Here is a 17,381-nt window from a genome sequence, read left to right on the forward strand (position 1 = left end):
ATTGAGAGGATGTTGAATGCACATGAAAGAGAGAATAATCTCTTCGTTTATGTATTTGATGGGAGTGAACAAAGGGGTGGAAGTACTTCACGTAATAATAGTGTATTCGAAGAGGTTAAACCCCCTCTTAGATCTAATTTGTTGCTTTTTGGTTCTAAATAAAGCAATTCACTGAGGTTGCTTAGTTCATAGGAGGATGCACTTAACGGTATAGGGCAACAATTTGAGTCTCTAGATGACTTTCGAGAAGGCCTTAGCAAGTTTGCTATTGCACATCATTTCAAATAAAAATGAGGGGTACCGCATAAGGGCAAAATGCAAGGGTGATGGATGCAAATGGAAAATATATGCTTCGAAATTAGGCAGGACGAATTTTTTTAGCATCAAAACATGAAAAAGAGAACATGTAATATTGGGGCAAGCAATGATGTACAGAGAAGAGTGTCACAAAAATTTATTGCATCTTTAATCAAGGATAAAATAAGTGACACTGCGCATTATAAGGCTAAAGAAATCATGAATGATTTGTCTCAAGATTATGAGCTACAAATACCATATTGTAAGGGATGACGAGGGAAAGAAATGGCCATCAAAGACATACATGGTTCGCAAGAGGAGGCATACAACCAGTCACCCGTATATGTAAACCGTGTGATGAAGACGAATCCTGGTAGTTATGCGACAAAACAAGTATGGCAAGATGGCAGATTTCGTCGAATGTTCATAAGCTTTTATGGCTCAATTCATGGCTTTAGAAGTGGATGTCGACTACTTATATTTCTTGATGGGACATTACTGAAGGTACGATACCTTGGAACTTTACTTGCTGCCAACTCAATAGATGGGGAAGAACAAGTGTTTCCTGTTGCATTCACTATTGAGGATGCCGAAAGTACCGACAACTGGGTATGATTTATGGAATTTCTAAAGATTGCTATTGGGACAGATCGTGAAATTACTTTGTTGTCTGATAGACATTTTGACCTAGTGGATACTATTTGTCAAGTTTTTGAGAATGCCCATCATGCCTTCTGTGAGCATCATTTAGTGGAGAATTTCAAAAAGGAAGCAAAAGACATACCTAATGATATTAAGAAGACAGTTATTAAATATTTTGTCGGAGCATGTAGAGCATATAGGCCGCAAGAGTATTTTGAGAAGATGAGTGAAATTAGGTCAATTTCTGAGGACGCATTCAAGTGGTTAATGGAAGCACCACCAACGTTAGGCCACATCACTCTTCAGGGGTAAACAATATAATCAAGTAACAACCAATGTGGCTGTCATATAACAGCTGGATTATAGCAGCACGAGACATGCCAAATCTCCAGTGTGTTGACTTGATTAGAAGACAAATCATGAAACTAATGGCCACCCGTAACTTGGAAGCTGAAACATGGACTACAACACTTACCTCGCATTTGCAAAATGAACTCAGATTGATTATAAAGCAATCACTTTCTGTTAACGTCACTGTATCAAGTGGAGCAGTAGTTGAAGCAATGGGTGCTCGCATGAATTATAAGGTAGATATAATTGCACGAGAATGTGAATGACGGTAATTGCACGAGAATGTGAATGACAGGGTTGGCAAATAACTGGCTTGCCCTGCAAACATGCTTGTAAAATCCCTCAATGGATGAATAAGGATCCCATTGATTATTGTTAAAAGTATTTCATGGTTGCAAAATTTGGTGAAACATATTTTGAACCTATCATGCTAGTTACCTTGATCGATCTATCTGGGCGTATGCATGGACAATTTCCTCTAGATGGAATAATAGTACTTCCACCTCACTCAAGACGGCCCCCTGGCAGACTTAAAAAGAAGCGCATCGAGTCACAAGAAGCACCAGTACGACCTATTCACTGTAGTAGGTGCAAAGGAACTGGTCACAACAGGGCAACTTGTAAAGCACTCACTTGAAAGCATTTTTTTTTGTTATCTTCTATGTACTGTCTTTTTAAATTGTAGCACCCACTTGTGGAAAATTTTGTCATTACATATATTTTTGCTAGTTTTTGTAGTTATCTTCTTTGTTCTGTCTTTTTAAATTGTAGCACCCACTTGTGGAAAATTTTACCATTACATATTTTTTTGCCAGTACATATATTGGATATGCCACTTTTCTCTCTCTTTTTTGTTGGATATGCTACTGATTTGTTTTTAGTGTTTGTTCCACTTTAATTCATTTTGAGAGATTACCGTACATATATTGGATATACAACTGTCCTATCTCTTTTTTTATTGGATATGCTACTTTAGTTATTTTCTTATGTCACTTATGAAAATAGAATTAGCAATGCAAGACCCGGAACAATTAAGAGACACAAGGGAGCCATCCTCTTCATCAGATCAAAGGCAAGAGGTATGGTGATCTATTTGTTTTAGTTAATGATTTACATTGATTAGGTATTTCTCATGTTATTGACTATTACAATTTCTTGTTATTATTCATTTTAGGAGAGAAATGTACTTCATATTGACGAATCAACTCAAGTCCTAGTAAAATGGAAGATAGATCAACGACGGATACCTCTAATTCAAAAGGCCGGGTTGAGCCCATTGATGGATATTAGGGTATCGCATATCGATTGCAATCTAGTGATGGCATTTATAGGAAAATGGTGCAAGGACACGAATACTGCATTTCCAAGCATGGGTGAAATGACTCCAATACTATACGATGTGTGACAGATATTAAGGATACCAGTGACAGATGAGCCTATAACTGACGTCAGGCCTGAAGACTACGTTGTGTTCGTTAAGAAGTATCTGGGAGATTGCCCTAAAGACATCACCCCGATGCATCTCAAACATACATGGTTGAGGAGTCGATTCGCCCACCTACCAAAAAATCCGACCAAATTACAACTCACGCAACACACATGAGCATATCTCCTTTATTTAGTCGGCACAACTATATTTGCCGACTCTTCTAAAGGATTGACCCTTGCAATATACTTGCAATTGTTTCGAGATTTTGATGAGGCATGGAAGTATGCATGGGGTGCGGCGGCACTATCTTTTTTGTATCGTTCGTTGCCTAAGGTCGTCGGTGCCGTTGGGGAAAATATTCATTTTAGTGGGTCAACGACCTTACTACAGGTATTTCTCACTCTCTTTATTATTTAATTTTGGAATATTACAATTTCTTACTTTTTACTTCTTTTACAGTGTTGGATCTTCAAGCTCTAGCCACCAAGCCTACATTAGTCATAAGCCCAGGAATGCCTAAGGGTTGCATGTGGAAGAAACAAGCACGCCATAAAAACATCTCATTTGATAACATATAGTTTAACATGGTTAGTTATTGGCTTATGTGCTTATAATCTAGTAGTTAATCAATCTGTGGTTAGTTATTTGATAACGTATCATGCTTACTTTTGTAGGTGACCTGGCAACCATATAAGGCATCACATGAAATTGCAGAGTACTTCATCTGTCGATGATACCTCATAGTTTCAATATTACAGAGTACTATATGTCAGATCGCGTATTGTGACAATTTGGAAAGTTGCAAGGTATTCGTGTTATGCCACCCAAGTGGGATATGAGAGAGAAGGTCGGTTTACACCCTACAAATTGGACTGTAGAATTGGATACGCAAATAAAAGATTGGAAAGCACGATAACTTAATGTTGTTAAGGGAGCCGTGGATAAATTTGATGGAGTACCAACAGCAGAGTACATGGCCTGGTACAACATGTTTACACAAGGAAGAAAAACCCCATTTCGCCCCTCTTCGCAGTCGCAATCTCATGTACCAACTTCCGCAGGCCAATCCCATGTACAAGCCTCAGCAGGCCAATCCCAGGATCATATATTGGTATACTATTTATTCTTATTTTATCATCTTAATATATATTAAAATTATGAAAAAGATATCTAATGGTCAATTTTGTTTTTTTTTATTCTCTACTTGCAGCGATATACCTGTATAGAGTTGCTACAAGCTACACTTAATAATGAAGTATTAGCCTAGGAATCCAGGTGTTATGTATAGGTGGCTCATGATCTGCTATTGAATAGCACTTCTGTAGAGACAGGTGCCGAGGACATAACGCGGACTATGAGGGGAGAAGTGCAAAATGAAAGTGAAAGAGAAGAAGACTATGATGACGAAGAAGAAGAAGATGAAGGAGAAGAGGATGATGATGGAGAAGAGGATGATGATGGAGAATAGGATGATGATGCAGAGGATGTTGAAGGCAATAATGATGGTGATGGTGAGCATGAAAATGAGAGAAGAACAAAGAAAAAAGCTGATCCCTTTCAAGCGCCGGCATTGCAAGAGGAATCAAGGTGGAATTTGCAGTCGCGAAGAGATGGGAGTGCCGACAAGGAACTTGATGTGAGCGGAAAGAGTCTCCTTAGTTGGCCAATAAAAGCATTGAGGCAGAGAAAGTGACATTTTTTTTTTTTTTTGGAGATTGTATATTTTTTTTGACAATGTAACTTGATTATTTGATGCGGGTTCTTTTAGATTTTATCTTGTCTACTCTTATCTTATTTTTCTCTTTAAGCTCTTTTTTCCCCTCAAAGTTTCCTCTTCTTGTTCATTATTGTTGATTTTCTTAATTAAGACATCATGCAAAGGGTAACTTTTGTGTTCTATGATTTATATACCTTTGTCACACCCTAAAAATTTACAATACTGTTATTCCTGAGATGTGACAGACAAAACATATATACATCTATTGATAGGATAAATTTACAGTGGCGAGGTCTTACAAAGTAAATAAAGAAAGCTAGCACAACAACAGTATCTTTCAAGGTTGATCTTGACGAGCACTCAAAATGAATCCGCAGTTATTCTGAAAAAATGTTTACCATAGTTTGATGAGTTTGGCTACTCAGTAAGTGATCATCATAATTCTAAAAATAATTATGATTGAAAGATATCAATATTTTCCAAAATGAGATCTATTAACAGAAATGCATCTACAGTTTCACTTTCAATAAATGCATAATTAAGTATAATCCGAGTAATTGAAATGCTTATAACACTTTTAACGGCAGTACATAATTCAAAGGATTTCACAAAATACCCTACCGACGTCCCAAGTAGGTCACCTATATACCCCATCAGTGTCCTGATGGGTCCACTTAATCCCTATCGGCGTCCCAGATAGGTCCACTTAATCCCTGCAGGTCCACTTATACCTCACCGGCGTATCGGATGAGTCCACTTAATCCCTACCGGCGTCCCAGATAGGTCCACTTATACCTCACCGGCGAACCGGATGAGCCCACTTGCATACTTAAATTATTTCTAAATCTCTTTAAACATTCGAAAGCAGCAATATCATGTACTCAATATATCACTGAAATCATTAATATGAATTTCACTGAAACCATTAATAACAGTCACTTTCAATAACATTTCTAAAATAACCAATCAAATATTTTGGGCTCAAATTTAGAAAGGTAGCAGTTCGTAAAGACGTTCTAGCATAATTGCCAATTTAATATATATAGAAAAACTCTTATAGAAATTCAAGAATACGGAATTATCACAATTTATGGGATATCAATTCACAAATAAACATTTCACAACAATACTATAATCAATTGCAAAAATGTCAATTTTTTTAAATAATAAGGCAGTCATTTGCACATGAATTTTACAATGTCTAAATATTCAAAACAGTAGAAAGAAATATCACAATTTTACTAAAAGCAGAAATATCACATTTATTTCTAACAATAAACAAGAAAAATAAATAAATTTATTTTTCTAATTTACAGCATTCAAAATTTCTAACATAGATAAAATATCACAATTTTTATTAAAAAGATTATTTTTCAAGATAATGAGGTCACGTGCACATAAAATTTATCGCGCCTAAAATTCTTGATAATAAGCAGAAATAATTATTTCATTTCATTTTTAAAAAGAATGGATTATTTTTCGAGACAATGGGGTCACTTACACACAAAACTTATAAAATAAAGATCCTAGACGGAAATATCACTATTTATTAAAAATAGACTATTTTTCAAAAAGACGATGTCACTTACCCACAAATGTTTGAGAGGGAGCTTCCGATAAAAAATTCGGTTCAAGAGAGGAGTTCACTGTGTTTCGACCAGAGAGAGAGAGATCTCGAAATTTTTTTTTTAGGGTGGGAGTGCTCACCTCCCCTATTTAAATTCTTATAACGTATTATTATATTATTTTATTACGCTCTACCTCATACCTGAGGTGTCGCGTTAAGAGTCTGCTTTTAACATACGAAAACCACGTTTGCTAAAGGACATTGCCAGCTGCAAGCAGCAACTGCAAAGGCTGCAAACAAAAGCAGCAGCAAAAGTTTTAAACCAAGTAAAAGTTTTTGAAAATAGTGATGGTTCCCAAGGACCATCATACTCAAAAAGACCATCACCTATTTAAAAGCATCTTTTCTCCTTCTTTTTTTTTTTTTTTTTTGAAATTTTAGGATTGTTGCATTCTTCCCCCCTTAAAGAAATTTAGTCCTCTAAATTTGTGTACCTGATTACTGAAAAAGATAGGGGTATTTTTCTCTGATTTCGTCTTCTCGTTCCCAAGTCGACTCTTCTCTTGAATGGTACTGCCATAATACACGGACCAAAGGAATCTCCTTATTACGCAACACTTGCACCCTTCTATCCAGTATCAAAATTGGCTGCTCAATGAAGGATAGGTCCTTCCTGATCCGTAAAGGTTCATATTTTAAGATATGGGATGGGTCGGGCTGATATTTTCGTAGTGAAGATACATGAAAGACATTATGGACATTTGCCAATTCGGGTGGTAAGGCAAGTCTATAAGCGACACCTCCGATTCTTTCCAGGATTTCAAATGGTCCGATGTAACTTGGGCTCAACTTTCCTTTCTTGCCGAATCTCATAATGCCCTTTATTGGTGAGATTTTTAGGAAAACTCGATCACTTTCCTCAAATTCAAGATCTCTCCTTCGGTTATCGACATAACTCTTTTGCCGACACTGAGCTGTCCTGAGCCTTTCACGAATTATTGTTATTTTATCTGTGGTTATCTGGACAATTTCTGGCCCCCAAATCTTTCTTTCACCAACCTCGTCCCAACATATGGGTGACCTGCATTTCCTTCCATACAGGGCTTCATATGGTGCCATCTGAATACTGGCTTGGAAGCTATTATTATAAGCAAACTCAATCAGGGGTAAATGGTCATCCTAGCTTCCTGTAAGGTCAATAACACAAGCCCTCAGCATATCTTCCAAGGTTTGGATGGTCCTCTTCGATTGTCCATCAGTTTGGGGGTGAAAGGCAGTACTAAAGGTGAGTCTCGTCCCCATGGCTGACTGTGGTCTAGCCCAAAATTTAGAAGTAAACCGAGTATCCCTGTCCGATACAATACTGGCAGGAACTCCATGCAATCGCACTATTTCCTTAATGTACAACTGAGCCAGTCGATCCAAAGTGTACGTCGTGCGAATCGGTAGAAAGTGGGCAGCTTTGGTCAACCGGTCCACAATGACCCAAATGCTATCATGTCCTGAATTTGTTCTAGGCAAGCCAGAGACAAAATCCATAGAGATGTGCTCCCACTTCCATTCTGGCACGGGTAAAGGCTGCAACAACCCAGCGGGCCTTTGATGTTCAACTTTTACTTGCTGGCATGTTAGGCATTTAGACACAAATAGTGCTACCTCTTTTTTCATATTATTCCACCAAAAGGTTTTCTTCAGGTCCTGATACATTTTAATACTTCCGGGATGTATCGTATAACGAGAATGATGTGCTTCTTCTAAGATAGCTTTCTTTACACTCTTATCATTCAGGACACAAACCCGACCTTTGAATCTTAGCAAATCCTCACTACATATAGAGAATTCATCTCTCTTTCCTTGCTTCACCTCTTCTATAATTGTTATAAGCTAAGGGTCTTTCTTTTGTGCCAATCGAATCTGTTGGATTAATTGGGGTTCCGCCTTAATATTGGCAATCATACTTACCACACCATTAATGGACGGAGTTGGATGCCAATCCACTATTTCCTCTAACAATCGCATTTCTTTGATCATTAGATGAGCTAAGACTCCCGTAGATTTTCTACTTAGAGCGTCGACCACAATGTTAGCTTTTCCTGAATGATAATGGATTGTATAATCATAATCTTTTAAGAAATCCTTCCATCTTATCTGCCGCATATTTAAATCCTTCTGAGAGAAAAGGTATTTCAAACTCTTATGATCCGTGTATATTACGAATTGCTCACCATATAGATAATGCCTCCATATTTTCAAAGCGAATACTATTGCAGCTAGCTCCAAATCATGAATTGGATATTTTTTCTCATATTCTTTCAACTGTCTGAATGCATATGCCACTACTTTCCCATATTGCATTAATACACAGCTCAAACCTTTATGTGAAGCATCACTATAAATCACAAATCCCCCACTCCCCTCAGGAATAGTTAAAATAGGTGCTGGAGTTAATCGAACTTTTAGTTCTTGAAAACTCTCCTCACATTCACTTGTCCACTCAAATTTGACATTTTTCTGTGTCAATCGAGTCAATGGGATTGCGATTCAAGAAAATCCTTCTACAAATTTTCTGTAATATCCTACCAATCCCAAAAAGCTTCGAACTTCAGTCACATTGCTTGGTTGTTTCCAATTAACAACGGCTTCAACCTTTGAAGGATCAACTGATAGACCTTCTTTTGATATGACATGTCCTAAAAATGCCACTTATTCAAGCCAAAATTCACATTTACTAAGTTTGGCATACAATTTCTTCTCTCTTAATATTTGCAATACTATTCTTACATGCTGCTCATGTTCCTTCTAATTCTTAGAATAAATTAAAATATCATCGATGAATACCATAATAAATTTATCCAAAAAGGGCTTAAAGATCCGATTCATCAAATCCATAAATGCAGCTGGTGCATTGGTTAATCCAAAAGGCATGACTAAAAATTCATAATGGCCATACCTTGTTCTGAAAGCTGTCTTGAGTACATCTTCACTTTTAATCTTAAGCTGATGGTATCCAGATCTAAGATCAATTTTTTAAAACACTTGTGATCCTTGTAATTGATCAAATAAATCATCAATTCTAGGTAATGGATACTTATTTTTCACTGTCGCTTGGTTCAACTGTCTATAATCAATACACAATCTCATAGTCCCATCTCCTTTTTGACAAACAGTATTGGAGCACCTCAAGGTGACACACTGGGCCTGATAAAACCTTTATCTAATAATTCTTCCAATTGTTGTTTCAGTTCTTTAAGTTCTGCAAGAGCCATTCTGTAAGGTGCCTTAGAAATTGGTGCTACCCCTGACACTAATTCAATGGAGAATTCAATTTCCCTGTCAGGCGGTAATCCTGGCAATTCTTCAGGAAAAACGTCGAGAAATTCTCGGATAACCGGAGTGGTATCCAAATTTATTTCTTCCTTCCTATCTTCTTTGATATAGGCAAGAAAGCCTTGACACCCTTTTCGAAGGAGGCGATTAGCTCGAATACAAGAGATTAAATATGATGGGGAGTCTTCTTTGACACCATTGAAGTAAAATACTGGTTGATTCGGAATACTAAAGGTAACAATTTTCTTAGAACAATCAATACTTGCATGGTATGCAGAAAGTCAATCCATGCCTAAGATTACATCAAAATCTTGAATTTCTAGGAGTATTAAATCAACCAACAGTTCCTTTTCTTCTATCTTTACTACACATGATTTGTACTTTATATTGATGTTAATTGAATCTCCCATCGGTGTGGCTACCTCTAGAATGTATTCTAATTGTTCTGGTTCTACCTTTAAGTGGCATGCAAAGTGTTGTAACACAAATGAATGAGTAGATCCAGGATCAATCAAAACATGAGCTACTTTTTGGAAGATAGTAAGAGTACCTTGGATCACTGATTTTGAGGCCTGAGCGTCTTGCTCGGTAATCGCAAATACTCTTCCCTTCATCTGAGGCTTTGGAGCTATCTTTCCCTGATTTGGAAGCTGTTGTGTCTGTAAGCTAGGACATTATTTAATTTGGTGTCCCAATTTTCCACATTTAAAGCAGGCTCCGGTATTCCAATAACAAGGGCTTGATCCATGATTTTTCCCACATTTTCTACATGGTTCTATTGGGTTTTGAAATGGCTAGGGCCTTGGCTTCTTGTTTGGCCTTTCAAACTATTGTCGATTAGATGATGTAAGTCTAACATGACTGTTCTGATTTTTCGTCTTTTGGTAATCTTCAAAATCTTTTTCGATAATTTGGGCACGATCCACTATTTCAGCATAAGTTCTTAATTTCAAGACTGATATTCTGCTTCTAATAGCTGGCCTGAGACCCCTTTCAAATTTCTTCACCTTTCTTGCCTCATTGTTAATCATATGTGGTGCAAACCTGGCCAATTCAGTAAACTTGGCCTCGTACTGTGCTACTGTCCTATTTCCTTGGATTAATTCTAGAAATTCCATTTCTTTTTGGTCTCGAATAAAAGCTGGGAAATATTTTTCATTAAATGCCTCTAGAAATACTTCCCAAGTCAAGGTTTTATTTTCTTTGACCAATACTCCTTTTGCCATTCGCCACCAGTGTTGTGCCTCACCTTCTAACATAAAAACTGCCAAGGCCACCTTCCTATCATCAGGACATTCCATAACCTCGAATATTTTTTCCAATTGCATAATCCATCCCTCGGCTTCCAGTGGGTTTACAGCACCCTTAAAAGAAGGTGGGTTTAATTTCTTAAATTGTTCGATATTGCTCCCACCATTTCCTGTAACTGACTGCCGGGGTGGATTGTTGTTTTCCATCTGATGTTGCATTAGAGCAACCATATTTTTCAAGGCTTTGTGAATTCCTTCCATATTGGCTTCAGCTATTCTGGATCTTGACTTTAGCCCGATCAGTACACACAATAAATGTGATTTTTAAGTACATTCTTTTTAAATTTCCTAAGGATCTTAAACCTATTGCTTTGATACCATAATTGTCACACCCCAAAAATTTACAATACTGTTATTCCTGAGATGTGACAGACAAAACATATATACATCTATTGATAGGATAAATTTACAGTGGCGAGGTCTTACAAAGTAAATAAAGAAAGCTAGCACAACAACAATATCTTTCAAGGTTGATCTTGACTAGCACTCAAAATGAATCCGCAGTTATCCTGAAAAAATGTTTACCATAGTTTGATGAGTTTGGCTACTCAGTAAGTGATCATCATAGTTCTAAAAATAATTATGATTGAAAGATATCAATATTTTCCAAAATGAGATCTATTAACAGAAATGCATCAACAGTTTCACTTACAATAAATGCATAATTAAGTATAATCCGAGTAATTGAAATGCTTATAACACTTTTAACGACAGTACATAATTCAAAGGATTTCACAAAATACCCTACTAGCGTCCCAAGTAGGTCACCTATATACCCCATCAGCGTTCTGATGGGTCCACTTAATCCCTATCGGCGTCCCAGATAGGTCCACTTAATCCCTGCAGGTCCATTTATACCTCACCGGCGTACCGGATGAGTCCACTTAATCCCTACCGGCGTCCCAGATAGGTCCACTTATACCTCACCGACGAACCGGATGAGTCCACTTGCATACTTAAATTATTTCTAAATCTCTTTAAACATTCGAAAGTAGCAATATCATGTACTCAATATATCACTGAAATCATTAATATGAATTTCACTGAAACCATTAATAACAGTCACTTTCAATAACATTTCTAAAATAACCAATCAAATATTTTGGGCTCAAATTTAGAAAGGTAGCAGTTCGTAAAGATGCTCTAGCATAATTGCCAATTTAATATATATAGAAAAACTCTTATAGAAATTCAAGAATACGGAATTATCACAATTTATGGGATATCAATTCACAAATAAACATTTCACAACAATACTATAATCAATTGCAAAAATGTCAATTTTTTTAAATAATAAGGCAGTCATTTGCACAAGAATTTTACAATGTCTAAATATTCAAAACAGTAGAAAGAAATATCACAATTTTACTAAAAGCAGAAATATCACATTTATTTCTAACAATAAACAAGAAAAATAAATAAATTTATTTTTCTAATTTACAGCATTCAAAATTTCTAGCATAGATAAAATATCACAATTTTTATTAAAAAGATTATTTTTCAAGATAATGAGGTCACGTGCGCATAAAATTTATCGCGCCTAAAATTCATGATAATAAGTAGAAATAATTATTTCATTTCATTTTTAAAAAGAATGGATTATTTTTCGAGACAATGGGGTCACTTACACACAAAACTTATAAAATAAAGATCCTGGACGGAAATATCACTATTTATTAAAAGTAGACTATTTTTTAGAAAGACGATGTCAGTTACCCACAAATGTTTGAGAGGGAGCTTCCGATAAAAAATTCGGTTCGAGAGAGGAGTTCACTGTGTTTCGACCACAGAGAGAGAGATCTCAAAATGTTTTGTTTAGGGTGGGAGTGCTCACCTCCCTTATTTAAATTTTTATAACGTATTATTATATTATTTTATTACGCTCTACCTCATACCTGAGGTGTCGCGTCAAGAGTCTGCTTTTAACATACGTAAACCACGTCCGCTAAAGGACGTTGCCAGCTGTAAGCAGCAACTGCAAAGGCTGCAAACAAAAGCTGCAGCAAAAGTTTTAAACCAAGTAAAAGTTTTTGAAAATAGTGATGGTCCCCAAGGACCATCATACTCAAACAGACCATCACCTACTTAAAAGCATCTTTTCTCCTTTTTTTTTTTTTTTTTTTTTTTTTGAAATTTTAAGATTGTTACAACCTTGGCCTGCGTGATTTCATATATTCATGGATTTGTATGCATCGTTTTCATCAAGTGAACCTATGCATTTGTTACACATGTTTCTATTAAGTTAATGAATCTCATTTGTGGGCAAGCCCATGAAGCAATGTGCCTGGATAGTGTACTCCAAGTTTGAGGTGTGAGTTACTGTCCTCCGAGTTTGATGTGTGAGTTATTGTACTTGTCCATGAAGCAATGTGCATCTCTTCTTCTCTATTCATAGTGAAAGCTCTTATTATATTGCTTGAGAATTGAAATATAGTGTGACCTTATTATATTGCTTGAGGGTTGAAACTTAAGTATGTGACTCGAGTTCAAATTTCAGGTGTATTTGCTTGATCTTCATGTTGTAGATTATGAAGGCTGAGGCATCGCCAATTTTCCTCTATCTCTCTCTATCTCAAACATATCATCGTTGAAATTATTAGAAATTACAATCTCTGAGTTCTCAATTTCCATCATCGATTTGGGGGGAGTTTGGGTTTTTTAGTGGAATCCCAAAAAATTTTGGTGGAATCCACCAAGATTTTTTTTCTCTTTTTACCTTTGATATTTTTAGGGCATATTTGTACAGATTCTCTATCTCTCTCTATCTCAATGTTTTTTGGGCATGGTTTCACATAGCTACCTCTCTACCTCGAAAATTTTTAGGGCATGATTTTATATTTGCATTGGAACAAAATTTATCGATTGAGGTTTTGCCATTATATAAATGGGTTGGTCTGTTAAAGTGGCTCTCAATTTCTGAAGCCTGGGCTTTGTAGTTGATGATATTTGTTTCCTTCATGAGAGTGAATTATAGGAGGAGTGAGGCCATAACAAAGCTACTTATTATGCCTAATATATACTTATTATGGAGAAGATTGTGTTATATTTTGCATACACAAACACAATGAATTGGTGTGATTGTATATTTGTGAGTGCAGGGCAAGTAACTTGGTTAGATATTGTGTAATTAAATTTTTTCTTTCTCACTTTATAAATCTCTTGCATAGACCACTACTTTCAATAGTGCTTTTGTTTTTCATGTATTTGATATATTTGTTATTGTTGAAATACGAAAAGGTTAACAAAAAGCATTGTGTTTGGGAAAGTCCAACATGTGCGCCATGATATGGACAAAGAAACAAGTTGGATTCAATTGCGAGTTTTTTTTTATGGGGTTTGAAAGGGTACTTGTGCTTATGAAATTTAAAAATACAAGAAAAGTGATTTTAGTGTCGAATTCTAATTTGACTATTGATTGTTTTGTCTGAGTCGAACTTTTTGAGTTCAACAAATCATTGACGGGGTCACTTATATGTGCCTTGTTATGATTAGTCTTGTTTTTTATTTTCCTCATTACTGTTATTATAGTGCTTTTGTTTTTCATGCATTTGATATAGTTGTTATGGTTGACATACGAAAAAGTTAATAAAAAACATTGTGTTTGGGAAAGTCCAGCATGTGTTCCACGCTATGGAGAAAGAAACAGGTTGAAGTCAATTGTGAGTTTTTTTTATGGGGTTTGAAAGGGAACTTGCGTTTATGAAATTTACAAAAAACAACAAAAGCGATTTCAGTGTCAAATTATAATATGATTATTGATTGTTGTGTCTGAGTCGAATTTTTTTGAGTTCAACAAACCATTGACGAGGTCACTTCTATGCGCCTCGTTATGATAAGCCTTGTTTTTTATTTTTCTCATTATTGTTATTATAGATTGAGCATGCTTTATGTTTCCTCATTGCTGTTATTGTAGATTGAACATACTTTATGCTTCAATCCCTATGGTTGTTGACCCAAGAAAGAAAGAGATATTCATGATGATGAATAGATTGGATGTTAAGTTTAAGGAATTTGGTTTATGTATCTACTAAGAACTATGTTCTACGCAAGAGAGCTTACAAATTTCTTGAGCTCTGTTATGTTTATTTGTATACATTTTGATATATCATATATTGTGTCCAAGTCCAATATCTTCATGTGGCATCTGATGCACCATATAGTAAATCACTGAATCATAGAAATTAGAATACCTCTATTGTAAAAATTTATTTATTTTTACAATTGTGTGTTTCTCCCCCATTTTTTTCCCTTTTTGCTTTTTTGCTGCCTTTTTTTTTTTATTTGGGTTTTTTTGCCCCTGCTGCATTCAGTTTATATTAAAAGTATGTAGTATTTATTTGTTACAGTTTTTGCATGTGGCAAGGTGGGTTGAAAAAAATATAATTGCTATTCTTAACATGAAGGTTTGAATACATCTATTTTTGTAGTTTAAGTTAAAAAACAGAGATGGATGCCACTAATTCAGTCTGTGTGACATCTAGCACATGCCCAAAGGTAGCTAGCATTGAAGAAATCCTAGATGGTGGTTGTGGCTCACCAAAGATAAGCCAAGAAATAGAAGAACCATGTATAGGAATGATGTTTGAATCAAAGGATGATGCATATGAGTTCTATAAGTCTTATGCATTAACCAAAGGTTTTGGTATTCGCAAGGGGACTACTCATAACAAGGAAGGTAAATGGATCGATAGGGTTTATGTGTGCTCGAAGGAAGGGGTTAAACAAGATAGACCTAATAAAAGTGGAAAGGTTTACCCTGAATTAAGGTGTGGGTGCAAAGTTAGGATGTGCATAAGTTGTTAAGAAGACGGCGAGTAGAATGTGACTAGCGTTGTTAATGATCATAATCATGTTCTAGTTAGTCCAAGAAAAGCTCGTCTAATTCGTACGTATCGATCAATGTCGAGTGTTACAAAGTCATTGATATACTCAATGAGCTCGACAATGGTTAAGCTTAGACATATTCATGACATATTCATAGAGCAGGCTGGAGGGATAGACAATGTCCCTTGTACATAAAAGGATATTCAAAATGAAATAGAAAACACTAGAAGAAAACTTAGAGGAGAAGATGGCAATTTAATTTTGCAATGGCTCTATAAAGAGAAGCAATCAAACCCATCATTTTTCTATAAATTGAGATTAGATGATGAGGATCGCATTCGCAATATTTTATGGGTAAATTATACATCTAGAGTTTCCTACCAGTGCTTTTCTGATGTGGTTACCTTTGACACCATATACAAGACAAATGCGTTTGGTATGCCCTTTGCACCTATATTTGGTGTAAATCACCATTTCAGTACAACTTTCTTTGGATTTGCACTCATGTTTGACAAGAAGATAGAATTATTTATATGGGTATTTGAAAACTGGTTGGAAGCCATAGGTGGACGAGAACCAGGTGTTATTCTCACTGATCAAGATCCTGCAATTTCATATGTAGTGAGGCAAGTACTTTACCAAAGTAAGCATCATTATTATAAGTGGCACATATTTGCAAAGATCAAAGAAAAAATGTGTCATGTTTTGCGTATGCATCCTTCTTATTCGGATACCTTTCGAAAGTGTGTGGCTAGCCCAACTATTGACGAATTTGAATTGGCTTGGAAATCAATGATTGATAATTATAACCTGGAAAACAATGAATGGCTAAAAGGAGTGAAGGGATGAATTGTCACTTCAAGACGTACTTGACACCCACAACAAGGTTGCACACGTTATTAGAAGTAGTTGCAAAAGTCAATGATAAGAAGGTGTGAAAAGAGAGGAAAAATGACTTGAAATATATTTTGCGAACAACTACTTTCATTGAGTCACATGCATAAAAAATCTATACTAAAAAGATTTTAAAGATATTTGGTGAAGAGGTGGCTAATTGCTTTAATTTTAAGAGGGAGACAGTTGAAGACAATGGATAGCTTGCTACCTTTAAGGTGGCAGTCTCGGGGAACGGATCTAGACCATACTTAGTGAAATTCTATTGTCATAACAATTCCGTTTCTTGCAGTTGTCACTTCTTTGAGGGAAAGGGCCTTCTTTGTAGGCATGTATTGAATATTTTTATGGTGAAAGATGTGTTTGAAATCCCTCCACAATATACAATGAAGCATTGGACCAAGGATGGAAAGAAGGGAGTTTTTCTTGATGACATTGGGGAACAAATTCAAGTAACATCTAAACTACCACACTCCATTAGATATAATGAGGTTATGTAGGCAAGTCGCTCCTTTGCTGAGCGTGCTTCACATAGTACAGAGGGTTATGAGTTTGTAATGTCCATAATACAAAATGGAATTCGTTAGTTTGATGAAAAGTTTGTGTGCAATAAAGGTCCACAGGATAATGCAATGAGCCATGTCAATGAAGATGACAATTCTGCTAATTGTAGTAACACACCAAGTGGAAGTAACCATTGCCACAACGTCCTTGAACCTACACGAGCACGGACAAAGGGACGACCAACCACTAAAAGATTGAAAGCTCGTTCTGAGGGATGGACGTTGAACAGAAAGCAAAAGAAATGTGTAGTCTACAATGGCAATAGTCATGACAAAAGGAACTGTCTAACGTTTGTTTGTGATAGGTACAACTGCATACTTTTACAGGGCTAAGGACAACTGCTTTAATTGAAATGCTAACATATGAATTTATGTTCTTCTTACAAGGCTAAGGACAAAACATATCGTAATCTTTGGCCCCATAAGAAGGCAATAGATGTACTACAATGTTCATCTTTTT

The 17,381-nt window shown here is 36.0% G+C and overlaps 1 protein-coding gene and 1 long non-coding RNA gene across 2 annotated transcripts; both read left to right on the top strand.

The window, feature by feature from the left end:
• Positions 1 to 582: 582 nt before the first annotated feature.
• Positions 583 to 1,556, top strand: LOC105420124 (uncharacterized). Its single transcript, XM_011622541.2, has 3 exons — positions 583 to 892; positions 947 to 1,202; positions 1,295 to 1,556. Exons 1-3 carry the CDS (start codon positions 583 to 585, stop codon positions 1,554 to 1,556), a joined length of 828 nt encoding a protein of 275 aa, XP_011620843.2.
• A 733-nt stretch (positions 1,557 to 2,289) lies between these two features.
• Positions 2,290 to 4,486, top strand: LOC148780970 (uncharacterized). The gene is made up of 5 exons (XR_016060081.1): positions 2,290 to 2,369; positions 2,465 to 3,109; positions 3,179 to 3,306; positions 3,394 to 3,830; positions 3,930 to 4,486. It is a non-coding gene; the product is annotated as an uncharacterized LOC148780970 (long non-coding RNA).
• Positions 4,487 to 17,381: the final 12,895 nt, after the last annotated feature.

This window comes from Amborella trichopoda, chromosome 8, assembly GCF_054954075.1.
Source record: "Amborella trichopoda isolate Santa Cruz 75 chromosome 8, AtrichopodaSantaCruz75HAP2 v2.0, whole genome shotgun sequence".
NCBI lineage: Eukaryota > Viridiplantae > Streptophyta > Magnoliopsida > Amborellales > Amborellaceae > Amborella > Amborella trichopoda.

What these genes read in the sequence shown, in the direction of transcription:
- LOC105420124 (XM_011622541.2), top strand. Translation starts at nt 583, where the DNA reads ATGGCCATCAAAGACATACATGGTTCGCAAGAGGAGGCATACAACCAG. An exon ending in CACTATTGAGGATGCCGAAA is followed by an intron (nt 893 to 946) that starts GTACCGACAACT and finishes CTATTGGGACAG; the next exon opens with ATCGTGAAATTACTTTGTTG. An exon ending in TCTGAGGACGCATTCAAGTG is followed by an intron (nt 1,203 to 1,294) that starts GTTAATGGAAGC and finishes GTCATATAACAG; the next exon opens with CTGGATTATAGCAGCACGAG.